At 44.9% G+C, this 14,747-nt stretch overlaps 1 protein-coding gene across 1 annotated transcript; it reads right to left on the reverse strand.

The window, feature by feature from the left end:
* Window positions 1-8,637: 8,637 nt before the first annotated feature.
* LOC109735795 (uncharacterized) lies at window positions 8,638-14,519 on the reverse strand. Its single transcript, XM_020294996.4, has 12 exons — window positions 14,033-14,519; window positions 13,751-13,898; window positions 13,569-13,664; window positions 12,895-12,971; window positions 12,182-12,255; window positions 11,622-11,682; window positions 10,798-10,865; window positions 10,624-10,705; window positions 10,331-10,417; window positions 9,908-9,988; window positions 9,076-9,195; window positions 8,638-8,986 (listed from the first exon to the last, which is right to left on the reverse strand). The coding sequence occupies exons 1-12, from the start codon at window positions 14,198-14,200 to the stop codon at window positions 8,813-8,815; spliced, it is 1,236 nt and encodes a 411-aa protein (XP_020150585.1). The 5' UTR covers window positions 14,201-14,519; the 3' UTR covers window positions 8,638-8,812.
* Window positions 14,520-14,747: the final 228 nt, after the last annotated feature.

A 14,747-nucleotide genomic window follows, 5' to 3' on the forward strand; every position in this document is an offset into this window, starting at 1 on the left:
ACTCCCACGATGTTTCTTTTCCCTGAAAGAACAATGTGGCGCTTTGGATCATCGCATGATGTACTGATCGTTTTCTTATCTTTCTGTTTCCTCGGTTTGCTACTCATGTCCTTCAAATAAAAAACCTGAGCGACATCTTTGGCAAGGATGAATGGTTCGTCAAGGTAACCAAGATTGTTGAAATCCACCATTGTCATTCCGTATTGCTCGTCCACCTTTACCCCACCTCCTGTTAGCTTGAACCATTTGCACCGGAACAAAGGGACCTTAAAGGAGGGTCCATAGTCAAGTTCCCATATCTCCTCTATGTAACCATAATATGTGACCTTTCGTCCATTCTCGGTTGCTGCATCAAAGCGGACACCACTGTTTTGGTTGGTGCTCTTTTTATCTTGGGCGATGGTGTAAAATGTATTCCCATTTATCTCGTACCCTTGGAAAATCGTTATAGTCGAAGATGGTTTCTTGGCCAACATGTACAGCTGATCTCCAACATCATTGTCATTCATTAAATGTTTTCGCAACCAACTGCCGAAAGTCTCCATGTGGGCCTTTCTAATCCAGGATTCAGGCTTCCCCGGGTTGTCCGAGCGTAAAATATTCTTGTGTTGCTCGAAGTACGGAGCCACAAAGCTGGAATTTTGCAGAACTGTGTGGTGTGCTTCAGTCATGGAATGACCGTCCATACATATCGTGGATTTCCTTCCGATCTTGCCTTTTCCACTTAGTCTCCCCTCGTGCCGCGATTGAGGAATACCAATCGGCTTAAGGTCAGGAACATAGTCAATACAGAACTCAATTACCTCCTCATTTCCATAGCCCTTGACGATGCTTCCTTCTGGCCTAGCACGGTTACGAACATATTTCTTTAATACTCCCATGAACCTCTCAAAGGGGAACATATTGTGTAGAAATACAGGACCGAGAATGGAAATCTCTTCGACTAGGTGGACCAGGAGGTGCGTCATAATATCGAAGAAGGATGGTGGGAACACCAACTCGAAACTGACAAGGCATTGGACCACATCGTTCTGTAACCGTGGTAGATCTTCTGGATTGATTACCTTCTGAGAGATTGCATTGAGGAATGCACATAGCTTCACAATGGCTACTCGAACATTTTCCGGTAGGAGCCCCCTCAAAGCAATCGGAAGCAATTGCGTCATAATCACGTGGCAGTCGTGAGACTTCAGGTTTTGGAACTTTTTCTCCGCCATGTTTATTATTCCCTTTATATTCGACGAGAAGCCAGACGGGACCTTCATACTGCTCAGGCATTCAAAAAAAATGACCTTCTCTTCTTTGGTAAGAGCGTAGCTGGCACGACCTTGAAACCATTCCGGATGCCGGTCATCTGGGTCTTTCAAAAGTTGCTGGTCCTGCCGTGCTTCCTTTGTATCATTTGTCTTCCCATACACGCCCAAGAAGCTTAGCAGGTTCACGCAAATATTCTTCGTAACATGCATCACGTCGATTGCAGAGCGGACATCTAGGACTTTCCAATATTCTAGCTCCCAAAATATAGATTTCTTCTTCCACATGGGTGCGTGCCCGTCAACTCCCCGCGGAACTGATTGTCCGCCAGGACCCTTTCCAAAGATGACTTTCAAATCCTTGACCATATCAAATATCTCAGCACCAGTACGTTCCGCAGGCTTCGGCCGGTGATCTGCCTTGCCGTTGAAATGCTTGCCTTTCTTTCTTACGTTATGATTTCGGGGAAGAAATCGACGATGACCCAGGTACACGTTCTTCTTACAATTAACCAAACGTACACTTTCAGTCTCATGTAAGCAGTGCGTGCATGCATTGTATCCCTTATTTGTCTGTCCCGAAAGGTTACTGAGAGCAGGCCAATCGTTGATGGTTACAAAAAGCAACGCTCGTAGGTCAAATTCCTCTCCTTTGTGCTCATCCCAGACACGTACACCAGGTCTGGCCCACAACTGTAAAAGTTCATCAACTAATGGCCTTAGGTACACATCGATGTCGTTCCCGGGTTGCTTTGGACCTTGGATGAGCACTGGCATCATAATGAACTTCCGCTTCATGCACAACCAAGGAGGAAGGTTGTAGATGCATAGAGTCACGGGCCAGGTGCTATGGCTGGAGCTCTGCTCGCCAAAAGGATTCATGCCATCAGTACTTAGACCAAATCTTATGTTCCTTGCGTCAGCTGCAAAATCTTTGAACACTCTGTCGATCTTTCTCCATTGCGTTCCATCAGCGGGGTGTCTCAACTCCCCGTCGGACTTACGGTCCTCTTTGTGCCATCGCAACGACTTGGCATACTTTTTGTTCATGAACAGACGTTTCAACCGTGGTATTATAGGAGCATACCACATCACCTTGGCGGGAACCCTCTTCCTGGGTTTCTCGCCCTCAACTCGTCACCAGGGTCATCGCCTCTGATCTTATAACGCAATGCAGTGCATACAGGGCATTCATTCAAATTCTCGTATTCACCGCGGTAGAGGATGCAGTCGTTAATGCATGCATGTATCTTTAGAACCTCTAAACCTAGAGGGCAGACAACCTTCTTTGCTTCGTACGTACTGGCGGGCAACTCGTTATTCTTCGGAAACATATTCTTCAACATTTTCAGCAAATTTTCAAATGATGAGTCACCTACACCTTCCTGTGCCTTCCATTTTAGCAAATCCAGTGTGCAGCCCAGCTTTTTCAGACTATTATCGCATCCTGGATACAACGACTTTTTGTGATCCTCTAACATGCGATCCAAATTCTCCCTATCCTTGTCAGTTTCGCAGCGTCTCCGTGCATCAGCAATGGTCCGACCAAGATCATCAGCGGGCTCATCATGTGCCTCTTCTTCACCTTCACCTAACCCTTCCCCACCTTCAGCATCATCCTCCATGAAAGTATCACCGAAATGATCATGATAGTTGTCATCGATATCATCCCCTTCTTCATCTTCTTCCATTCTAACCTCTCTTTCTCCATGCTTGGTCCAACAATTATAGCTTGGCATGAAACCGTGCCGAAGCAGGTGCATGTGAACGTCTCTTGAGGAGGAGTAACCCTTCTGATTCTTACAGACAGCACATGGACAGATAATAAAACCGTGCTGCTTGTTCGCATTTGCCACTACGAGGAAATCTTCCAAACCCGTAGTGAACTCGCCGGAGAGTCGGGGACCATACATCCATTGCCGATTCATCTGCATTATTATTATATAAAGTATATAATTAACCATCATGCATTTGTTAAACTAACTAGCTAGAAATAATACAAATTAAACAATGAACTACACACATGCATATTTTATCAATGACACATGAAAGGTTCAAGTTGCTAACCGCGATCGCGGAGGAAAAATAAATGAGAAAGCTCAAGTGTGGCTCGGACACTTCATATCATGTTTGTTTCAGGCTCTCGGGCATTTCATCGAACACCTTGTGTGCATAGGAGGAACCAAAAGCAAACCCACCACCCCCTTCTGAAAATTGTGAAGTGAGCTGAGTGAAGTGAATTGAGCTGAGTCCTATATATAGGGATGGGCCTTTAGTCCCGGTTGGCCTGGCCAACCGCGACTAAAGGCCTTCGGGGACCTTTAGTCCCGGTTGGCCAGGCCAACCGGGACTAAAGCCCCTCCCGTCCGCCAGCTGGATGGGCCTTTAGTCCCGGTTGGCCTGGCCAACCGCGACTAAAGGCCTTCGGGGACCTTTAGTCCCGGTTGGCCAGGCCAACCGGGACTAAAGCCCCTCCCGTCCGCCAGCTGTCGACCGAGCGCGCTGGGCCCAGATAGTTGGTCGCGGGTCTCCTCCCGAACCGCGACTAAAGACCCCTTTTGTCGCGGTTCGATTATTTTGGGGACTAATGGGGGCGTATGGAAGCCTATTTTTCTACTAGTGGTTGTCTAAAGTATGTATTATTAACAATATGTTTCTTCAGTTTGATTATGAATTCCTCATGGAGTATATCTCAAAGAGAATAAGAGATTAAGAATAAAGATCTCTGGACACCGATCTGGGCGAGTAGTTTCCAGATGAACTGTACAATGCGGTTATAAATTGAGTAATTATCTGTTGATAAATAAACTAGTATTAATTTGTTCATCTGCACTACCGAAAGATGGTTGTAGATTTTTGAATATACGAAAGAACTATTTTCATGTTATTCATATACATATCTCATCTACCTTAATTTCTAGGATACTGCTATTTAGAACAACAATATTACCATTAGTTAGTCCAAAAACTACATTACATTTTGATGCAAATTTCTTTTAGGACTATAATATACTCCTATAGTTTGTAACACAACCTACCATTAAACATGGTTTAGCCTTTCTAAGACACACACACCTATGTCTACTTCTGGGCCATTATATATATGTATTCTAGGCTACTCTCGAGATCGTACTGACACCGATACCGAGTGTTTATTGGCAACATTATATAAATACATTTTTTAATTATTGTTGATATAATGTTTATATTAAGGGCCCCCAGTTTGAGTTTCGCCCCGGGCCCCTATAATCTCAGGACCGGCCCTGTTACTACTCTATGTTACTACCTCTATAGTGGAGAGTAACATATGTGTAGTAACATGCAACACTGCATTTATTAGACTATAGACTCATCTTGCCTTGATATGTGTGATGTTACTCATACTAGTAGTAAATAGTTATGTTACCACATGTCTCTCTTTCTTCATTTATTACTTGTCATATCATCTATTTTGTCTAAATATGTATGATGTTTCTCTCACCATGAATAGTTTTATAAAACAGTTAGTTACTCTTCCGCAGTGCGCGTCTTTTTAGACGGAAAGGATCCTGTGATGATACTACCCCCTCAATCCCAACCCCGGTGCTCTCACCAACTTTACCAAACAGTGCCATTATTATGAGCGGGTCCGAACATATGCTAGTAATTCTAAATTTGTAACTAAAGTAACTAACCACTAGATAGGTACGTAAAGACATGTATGCAACTATGCATAGAAGGAAGTGAGCATATACATAGATTAAGACGTGACTGTCAGTCAGCGTATCCAAGATTTACTAGATTAAGCGGTGACATGCAACAGGAGAAAAAGTCGCATGATTCGGACCCACGATTTGGCGGCACGCGCCATCGATGTGGCGCGCAGCCAAATCCACAAGAAAGGAAGAAATCACACTAGTGTGGGCAAGCCTTCTCTTGCCCCGATGGAAGAGAGGTGGGCACACGATGGAGGAGAGCTGCATGCATGCATGCCAACTGCTGTTGTACCACCATAAATAATCTATACATTTCGTCTCATGGCTCCCGCTCCCTAGAGATTCTATGCGACCGGAAGAGACAAACGCAAAGCGAGCAGGCTATGGACGAACGGTGGACTCGTCGTTGGACGCAGCGCAGTCCAGGCGGATCGAAAAATTGGAAAAATTGAGCTGATGCAGCCTTCCGTTTCAAAAAGAAAAAGAAAAAAGAGGTTGATGCAGGCTTAATCCTCCAAGGTGGTTCGTCCGCTGCTTCGCTTGTGAAGTACATAGTGAAGTGTCGTGTGGCAATGGCATACACCGATACACGGTGTTCTGTCGGTGCTCCCAACTACGGGCAGACTCCCACCAGCATCAGGGAGATGGCTAGGAATTAACAGGTGTACTCACCGCCTGACCAGCTAGCAGCAGATGGATGCACGATGGATCGACGAACGAATTAGACCATCTACATCGCGCGCCTTAAACCCGTCTCATACCTCCGAGCGGGCCGATCGGTCATGTTTTTTGACCCAGTCAGTCCTCTCAAATAGGTCTCAAAATATCTGGCCATGGGCGGGGCCTAAAAAAGCCCACGACAAAAAACTGAGGCCCAGGCCCTCCCAGGCCCTACCATCGGGCCTACTTTTCAAGCCCAAGCCCGGCCCATCTGGTAAAAAGCCCTGAAAAGCCCTTAGAGCTTAGGGCCATGGGCCGGGCCTCTTCCTTAAAATGCTAATATGCTAAGCCCAAGCCCGTCCAGGCCCTGCTGGTGGGCTCAAAACTCAGGCCCAAGCCCGGCCCACAGGCAAGCCCATCGGGCCTAGGCCCTGGATTTTAGGGCCGGGCCTGGGTGGGCCGACAGGGCCGGGCCTGAGATGGCCAGGACTAGTCTCAAATGTCCGGGCTGACTGGCACCTCACATATCCAGTCCAAATATAGGACGAACATGGGGTGGCTCGGGAACGTCGTCCATCTGACAAGGCCGGCCCACCACTGATCCCACTGATGTCCCACAAAAAACCTCATCCGGCTCATCGCTCCGAAACCCCAGCTCACTCACTCTCCTCTCTCGCTCCGTCCTCTCCTCTCCCCGCAGCGATTTTGATCGAATCCGGCGCAATGTCGAGCTCCTGCAGCCACTCTGACTCCGAGCTGGATCCTGACTATGAGCTTGCCCTCCGCATCACCTTTGGAGCGGTCCAAGGTGGAGACCGGGGGCAGCGCCAGAATCAGAGGTGCGCGCCGCTCGCGGCGAGCGGCAGCGGGAAAGGGAGAGGAATGACGCGAAGCAATCCGTGCGCCGCCGCCGTGGGATGCAGGCGGAGCCCGACGAGGACGCGCGGCTCCTCGAATGGGTCTACCGTTGGTCGCTTACAACCGCGGAGACAGACGCGCGGCGGCTCCGCCGGAAGAACGCAAGGCGCTCCGGATTGCCATTGAGCATTCCGAGCGTGAGGTGGCGAAGGCAGTGGCAGAGGCGGCTTGGCTCGCGAAGCTAAAGCAGCAACAGGACAGGGAGGTCCGGCGACTAAAAGGGCTCGTCATCCTCTCCAACTGGCTCCGACAACTCGGACACCTACTCCTCTGACGACTCGGACAATCCGCCACCAGCCGTCGACGCCTACAGCTGCGCCAGTGACCAGAAGGGCAAAGGGCCGGCGAGGATGTGGTGAATCCCCATCGTCTCTGTCTTCAGTTTCTAGTTTTTAGTATGTAGTTTGAATTTGTCCGTTGTTTATGTGAATTATGTGAACCTTGGCGATCTTTTGGACATCCGTCGGTGATCTTCTGGTGATCGGAATGTGCATTGCCCTGTTTGATTCTATGTTTGCGTGATGATCTACCTCCTTATGTATGTTGCATTAGTATGGATATGAGAGACCGGATATGAGATACACGAATGTGGACGACAACATTTAAAGATTGCCCGCTCAGTGTCCGCGGGTGCGTTCGGGCGCGTCTGCGGCATTTGAGGGGCCGGATTTGCAAAATCCGGCTATAGATGTTCTTACTCATACCGGGTTTTCAATTTTCACCGATGGGCTCTATAAACAAGCACTCGGTCGATGATGTGTCTCATGATTCAGACGACGACCACCATACCGGCCAGTTGACGTACGTACCCAGCTCAAACAGCTAGGGTGCTTGCAGGCCACTGCTGGCATATGCCACCACACCACAGCGATTCTCCCGTGCACAAGTCACCACATGGATCAGACAAAGCGTGAGGAGTACGTACGTGTGACACTAGACATATGGGCTGCATTGCATTGCATGCATGCATGGAAGAGGCGAGAGGAGACAAGCACTTGTCTCATAGTAGGAAGTAGGAACAGGAACTACCGGCATGTGCAGCCAGCAAGAGATACATCATACATGTATTTCAAACATTGTAGTGTAGTGCGTCCAAAAGCAGAGGAGATTCCGCGGAAATTTCGGTGCATCCATCCGTCTCTATCTCCAAGTCAGGGCAAAGCATATCCCATACATCAGACGTTGCTTTCCAAAAGCAGTCGCTACCGGAGCCTGAGCCTCTAGTGCGTCCTCTGCGAGTGTCCCAACACTACGCTTTGAGGAAAGCGCGCGCTGTTGCCGCTACCGGAGCCCGAGCCTCTGGAATTAGATGCCCATCAATCCCACAGCGCTGAATCCGCACAATCTGAATTCCATGCTGTCTGTCTGTCTGTCAATTTCTTGAGCTAGATAGACGCCTGCACTTGACGGGACGGGACAGAAAGAAAATTCAGACCAACCTGGACAGATGCTCGCGGCATTGTTCCTACAGACTAAAAAAGCAAAATGCAGAATTGGTTTTGATTTTGCAGCGGCGCTCGCCAAAATGGCCATTCTTTTCTACTTGCTCCGGCCGGGTCCGGTGGTGCATGCCGCGTGCACAGCAATCGCAGGCTTCAGAGATCTTTATTTACCTCTCAAAGTCACTTTATTTCCCTAGGCCGGTCGTCCACAGATGCAGTTGCAGGCGACTTTCATCTATCAAAAGGCATCCGGTAGCATGTAGACGCTTTTTTTGAAGTGTAGATGCTAGCTTGCGTTAACTTTTCAGTCTTTTTTTTCTCTGATGAGGGGTCGTTATTTTTGAGTCGTCAAGTAGCTTCATGCAGGGCATGCTACACTTCCGGTAATCCGTTGTTTATGTTTTTCTTAGACAAATCCGTTTGTCTCTGTTGTGAGGTCAAGGCGTGTGGGCCGTGGAAATCGTTTTGGGCCGTACTGACCGGCCTGTTTGAAAAGCCGGATTTTTTTTTCTTGGAAGAAGCAGCAGAAATTTGTTTCTTGTGATATATAAGTAGGCTACTTTTATTTTGCTGGATATAGCTGATCCCCACGTTGGAGGTCTTTACACAAGGCAAAGGACTTCTATTTTGCTGGCAGTAAAGTTAAACTAAAAAAGAGGAAGCCTAGACTTTTGGAAAGATCTTTGGATAGGACCAGTTACCCTGTGTAAAAATTTCCCCGTGTTGTCTGATATTCCTCATAAGCAAGATTGCACTATTTTACAGTTTAATTCGACAATTGATCGCCACATTCCCGATTCAGACTACGGATTTCCAGGAGGGGATACAACGGGGATTTCCCGATTCAGAGGACTCCAAAGAAAGGGTTGGTGATGGCAGAGTTGAGCTCGGCTCCAGCGACATTCAGGACGGCCTTGTCAACCTTGTCCCTTGCCAGAAACAAGATCTCCTCGCCTTCCGGTTTCTCAAACCCGCACAGCTCGAGAAACTCTATGCCTCCAAGGCTGCCAACTCTCTCCTGCAAGGAACAGAAGACATACCATCAGTCTCAGGTTATTCGGCAGGTTTGGGCGTCGTTTTTACCAATCCAGGGAGAAGGGAATTCACCTGGAATGTAGCATTAGTAAGTCTGATCTTTCTGAATTTCTCCTCGTCGGGATTTTTAACCACGTTTCCGATGTAGGTGAGGAGTGTCTGAAAAGCCCTCTTTACTTTAGCATCCTCCTCCTGTCACAACATTAGTCCCGTGTAGGTAAGTATGATCAAATTGATTATAATATCCAGACTTATTTTATATGTAAGTTATGTAAAAATCAGCATCATATAACTAGTACAGTTTATATTAAGGTTTGTGAATACACTCAAGACAAATATAAGGTTTATATTAAGAAATATCATATAGTCCCGGTAGTACGCAAATACACTCGAGACAAATATGACCCTGCACAAGTCATACCAGGCATCAAAGAGAAACTGGACACAAAGCAATGAATATCAGGAGATCCCAACTGTGCTGAGCCTATTTTCACCACAATTTTCTTTTCACCGGGTGCAGATGAGCGTGGGTTAAGAAATGGATATTTGGGTTATTATGCACGTTACTTTTCTTCTATGATTGCTACTTCTAGGAAGATAGCAGGAGCACAAACTCTTCTATTCTAGGTAAATGATGGCACAAATCTAACTTCTTGATTTGGTCAGAGTAACTTCTTGATTTGGTCAGAGGGAACATACATAAAGAAACAAGAAATTAGAGACCTTCAAAACCTGCAGCTTGCCACTCTTAACTTAGGTCCCTCAACCTCATAAACTAATGTCTATGTTCGTTACAACTGCCATTATATGTGTATGTGTCAAACTGCTCCCATATGGTGATCCATAGTTCACATCAAATTAATGGACAATGCCGTGACTTCCATGGGAAAATTACGGTTCATACCTTGTTCTGCTGCTTGATATTTCGCAAGCAATCCCTCATCCGCTCTGCCTTTGTGGCTGGTCTGACAGGTAAAAATGCACTCTGCAAAATTTAAGGCCACAGTTAAAGAATTAACCAATATTAAACATATCTTATTGAAGGTAAAATGAACTCTGGCCTCTTCAGACGGTTCTAGAGGGCCCATCACAGGCTGCCCAACCAGAAAACAATGTAGGATTCACATGGAAGAGGAGTCCTCTATTTGTTCTGAGAAGTGAGAGGTTCAAAAGTACAAGAAAATCTTGTCCATCTCACATGTTAGATTTTTGGGAAGGCAACTTAGGTGATCAAAACAGTGTAATGTCGTGTTTAAATTGACAGAGGTGCACAAAATCTGGATCAACAGGTTACAATGGCAAGGTCAATCGGATTAAAAAACGGTACCTTCTTCTCTTCAACAGGCGGTGGCGCACTTGGCTTGGATGCAGCTGGGGCTTCTGCCGGCAATCCAAGTTTTCTTCTACGTTCAGCCTGAGAATAATAATATGAGAAACTGTTTGAGGCTTAATGACTACAGCTAGTTAGCAACCAAATAAAATTGCATTCAGTTGAATATCTCCAGGTTAAATCAAAGTAGATCATTCCTTTCCTATACAAAAGGTAAATTTATACTAGTAACTGAAACCAAACTAGCAGCATATGAATATTCCTGAAATTGAGATGGATGAATAAGAAACCTTGTCCTCTTCAAGTTTCTGGCGAATCTTTTCTCTGGCTCTCTTCTCCTCCTCTTTCTCAAGCCTTCTCAATTCTATGATGCTGCCGATGGCAAGGAAAAATTAAGCAAAACTTGATATTACCAGCATATGTCTAGTAAAATAAATAATAATAAACTAAAATAAAGAACCAACCGTTTCCTTTCATTTAACTCCTCCATTTTTTTGGCTTCAAGAAGCTCCTTACCAATCCTTATGCGCTCCTATAAAAAAGCCTAATCCGTGAGGCAAAATAATAATAAAAACTTAAAAAATGTATACTAGATATAATGCTAAGAAATAGTATGCTAAGGCCATTACTTTCTAATGTTGAGCCAAAGTGTAACTTGTAAATGATGAGATGTTATCACATGAAACATAAACTAGCATTGAGATAACATGGATAAAATTTTGTGTTTGGTACCTCACATAAACAATGTAGTATAGTTTGTAAACATTGTCTTGCTGATAGTACTGCAGAGTAAAGACTAACATGAAAAAAGGAAAATGTGTTTACCCTAAAAACCTCCAACAAACAATCTGTTGGAGATATACATAATAACATATTCAGAAGATGAACAAGAAAATAAAATAAACTCCTTCCACTTGCAAATACACATCAGCGGACAAATTTGAGACTAGAGGTTAAATAAAATATAAAATGAAAACCATAGTAAGCTTTTGTACTGAAATATTAACATAAAGGGCTATCGTAAACATATTTGTTCAGCAAATATTCTTCCAATTTGGATTGTATGGTCCAAGACGCATGATTGAACAATTATAAAATGGAGTAAAAAAATGATCATCTGTCCAGAAGAAGCCAGATGGAGATATATGTTACAGGTTATGCTGATGTCGTTCTCTGTTTATTCTGATTAACAAATTTATATACATTTAAACTACATAAGTAGGCATATATTACAAATCAAGAAAGTAAAAAAAGACGTTTTTACAGGGGCAAATGAAAGTTGACATACCTTTTCCCTTTCTCTCTCCATCCTTTTTTCTTCTTCTTCTTTCTTTTTACGAGCACGCTCCCTACAAGAGGGATGGATACTCTCAGTACGAGGTGTCTTGGAAGAAAATATTATTCCACAAAAAGATACATACTGAGTTCAAGACAAGTGCTCTTTATCTCTGAAATTTATCGTCCATAACCTATGGCTACTATATGTTACTATGCCCTTTATTCTGAATTCCAAGCTCTAAGATTTCTGCACAATTATGGAGAAATGGTACCTTTCAAAAGCAGTGCTGTAAAAACTGCAATTTTTTTCTACTAAAGCTATCATTCCCCAAAGCGCATGCTTAGGGCACTGCATGTTCACAAAAGTATAAATGCACCATATTTATGTTGTGTATTATAGTTACTTATTAAAGTTAAAGGTAGAAAATAAAGAACATAATAAGTATCCAAATGTCAACGAATTGATTCAGTACAACGAAAAATAGCCCTACAAACAGACAAATATCTGCTACTTCTAAAGAGAATTATTTAACCACCAGCCCATGATTCATGAATGGTTTATAAAAGCACCTCAGCTCCTGTGCCTTAATCTTCTTCTCTTCCTCGGTTAGAGAGGGCTTGTTAGCCACGGTGTTGGCCGGCACCTGAGAGGTGAAATAAGATAACTTAAATAAGAAACCTGCAGATGATATGCGCTGGAGAGAAATATTGTTCTAGCCAAAAGTGTCAGTAACATCTATTCAGCCCCATTGAACACTGTTAATAGATGCTCAGTAGACAAAACTAAGTCAAGCAAGCAAGTTGGTCCTTGTGCATGGGCAGTTGGGCACACATGGAAGCAGCAATAAGTGGAGGAGCTTTGGCAGTTGAATTCAGCATCAGCTATAGTTTAAGCTGATAATGTTTACTTCAAAGTAGCATTTCACCATAAAGTGAGCACATCCAATTAAAGCTTTTTGTACAAAATCCCTTAAATGTTGCATGCTTATATTGTGTAGACACTTCTTGAACCATGGAATTCCAAAGTGGTGAAACCATGTCATTTGGGAAAAGTACACCACCCTCATACATTCATATGAATTAACCATTGCTTCTGGAAGAAGCATGGATAACATATCAAAGAATAAAGTTGCTACTAACTGCAATTAATTAAAATATAACTGTGATGAAAAGACTACCAAAATAATACTTATTGGCAAATATGGGACCAAGCACCATCAGAAATCAAAATGAGCAAATCTCTACTCTAACAAACAATGAAGAATAAAATAAAAACTTCATACCATAGGCATTTCATCAATATCCGGATCCTCCTGATGCTCAGAGAGCCAATTAATGGCGCCTTCAATGGTGCTATTACCTATGTAAAAGTACACGGGTTCAGGAAAATTATGAACAACATTATGTATTAATTTGCAGCTGCATGAGATAATATCAAAAAAGGACCTATAAAATATGACTGGAGAGTGGAGATGGTAAAAGAATATTTCTATACACTTTATGCTAGTCCATTCAGGTAATTTAGTTATTTGACGCCACTGTCATCTTTAAGAAATTTATATAGTTTAATAAAAAGAGATTGTAATTTGATATAGTTGGTTATTCAGTATTATCACCCCTGTTCACATTTGTATGTTATCCAATAATTAAACTATCAATATTTTCTTTCATTTACATGGTTTTCCTTGGCTAAGTAATCTGATATTTTATGCCATTCAGAACCAATAGTATATCCTAGCGTGACACAGCACTTTGAGTAAGTTTATTCTTTATTCGATGAATATGAAGTAAATTAAGATATGGCTCTCAATAAATCGCAGGCAATGTTATGTTTGAGATATTCTGACAAAGGCCACAGTAAAATGATCTTATTATCATAGGCAATGTTATGTGCAGTGGCATCATCGACCGATAACATGACAGTCAAAGGAGTCGGCGGCTATAGCTATATACATACCGGAGAAGTGAAGTGCCCTAGTGGCACGCGCAGTCGAAAAGCCCATCGATTCGAGTTCCCCAAGCATCTCCTTGTTCACCTCTGGGGACACCAACTCTGCCAGAATCAAAACACACCGTCAACACTCGAAATCTGTCACAGATGAACGAAACCCTTTGCTTATCTCAGATTGGAAACCGCACCTTGCGGCTCCGCACTCCCCGACGCGTCCACATCCATGGCCTCCGAGGCCGGCTTCGGCGGCGCCTCGAGATCGATGGGCTTGGCCGCCTCCATGGTCTTGTCCGTGAACTCGGCGTGGCCCGTGCGCTTCTTGTGCAGGTCCACCTCCTACACACACCGAATCGACAGGCGGAACCGGATCAGGCACCGACGGAGATGTAAATCTAGCACGCAGGATCAACGAAACCGCCAAATCCGGCCGGGTTCCGTCGGGGGGCGGAGATGGGGAGGCGAGATCTTACGGTCTGGGAGCGGCATGGCTTGCCGCAGTCGGCGCAGACGAGGTTGAGGACGGCCTCGGTGGACTCGGCGAAGTTGGTGTGGGAGGTGGCCTCGGCGTGCGCCTGCGCCTCCTCCACGCTCCTCAGCTGCACGCCGCAGTCGCCGCACCGCAGGGACAGCCCCGCCATTGCTGCTCTCTACGGGGTCGCTTCCGATCGAGCGAATTTGGGGGCGGAAGTCGAAAGCTGCTTCCTTTTTGCGAGGAGGTTTAGGGTGTGTTCGGTGAAGAGAAGAAGAGGAGACGGTCAAGCAAGTTTATCAGGATGCGCCTGCCAACGGGATCGTCCAGGAGAGGACATCCGGTTCGGATTCATCAGTTGGGAGTATTATTATTAGAGTCGTATTCAAAATATATTTTCAATAATACGTATATTTTTTCCAAAAACTTCTGATCTATTGATAATAAAATATAATAACAGCAGTAAGGTACGTATCAAATTGCACGCAGCAGAGAAAACCACGTTTTCCTACCCTGACCGCCGCCACGAGCCAGACGACTAGGGAAGGGATCTCCTTCCACCGATCTTCACCGGCGAGAGCGCTGCCCCCCTCTCCCTCCGGCTGCTGCTTCGGTGGCAGGAGGGAGGAGGGACCCCGTTCTTCCGCTTTGTCGTTAGGGTTTGGATTTGTAGGTCGTGGCGCGTTGTTGGAGTGGTGAGAGCGAGATCTGCTTCA

This window comes from Aegilops tauschii, chromosome 6, assembly GCF_002575655.3.
Source record: "Aegilops tauschii subsp. strangulata cultivar AL8/78 chromosome 6, Aet v6.0, whole genome shotgun sequence".
NCBI classification, from domain to species: Eukaryota; Viridiplantae; Streptophyta; class Magnoliopsida; order Poales; family Poaceae; genus Aegilops; species Aegilops tauschii.

What these genes read in the sequence shown, in the direction of transcription:
- LOC109735795 (XM_020294996.4), bottom strand. Translation starts at nt 14,200, where the DNA reads ATGGCGGGGCTGTCCCTGCGGTGCGGCGACTGCGGCGTGCAGCTGAGG. An exon ending in AGAAACTTGAAGAGGACAAG is followed by an intron (nt 10,418 to 10,623) that starts GTTTCTTATTCA and finishes TATTATTCTCAG; the next exon opens with GCTGAACGTAGAAGAAAACT. An exon ending in TTACTAATGCTACATTCCAG is followed by an intron (nt 8,987 to 9,075) that starts GTGAATTCCCTT and finishes TGTTCCTTGCAG; the next exon opens with GAGAGAGTTGGCAGCCTTGG.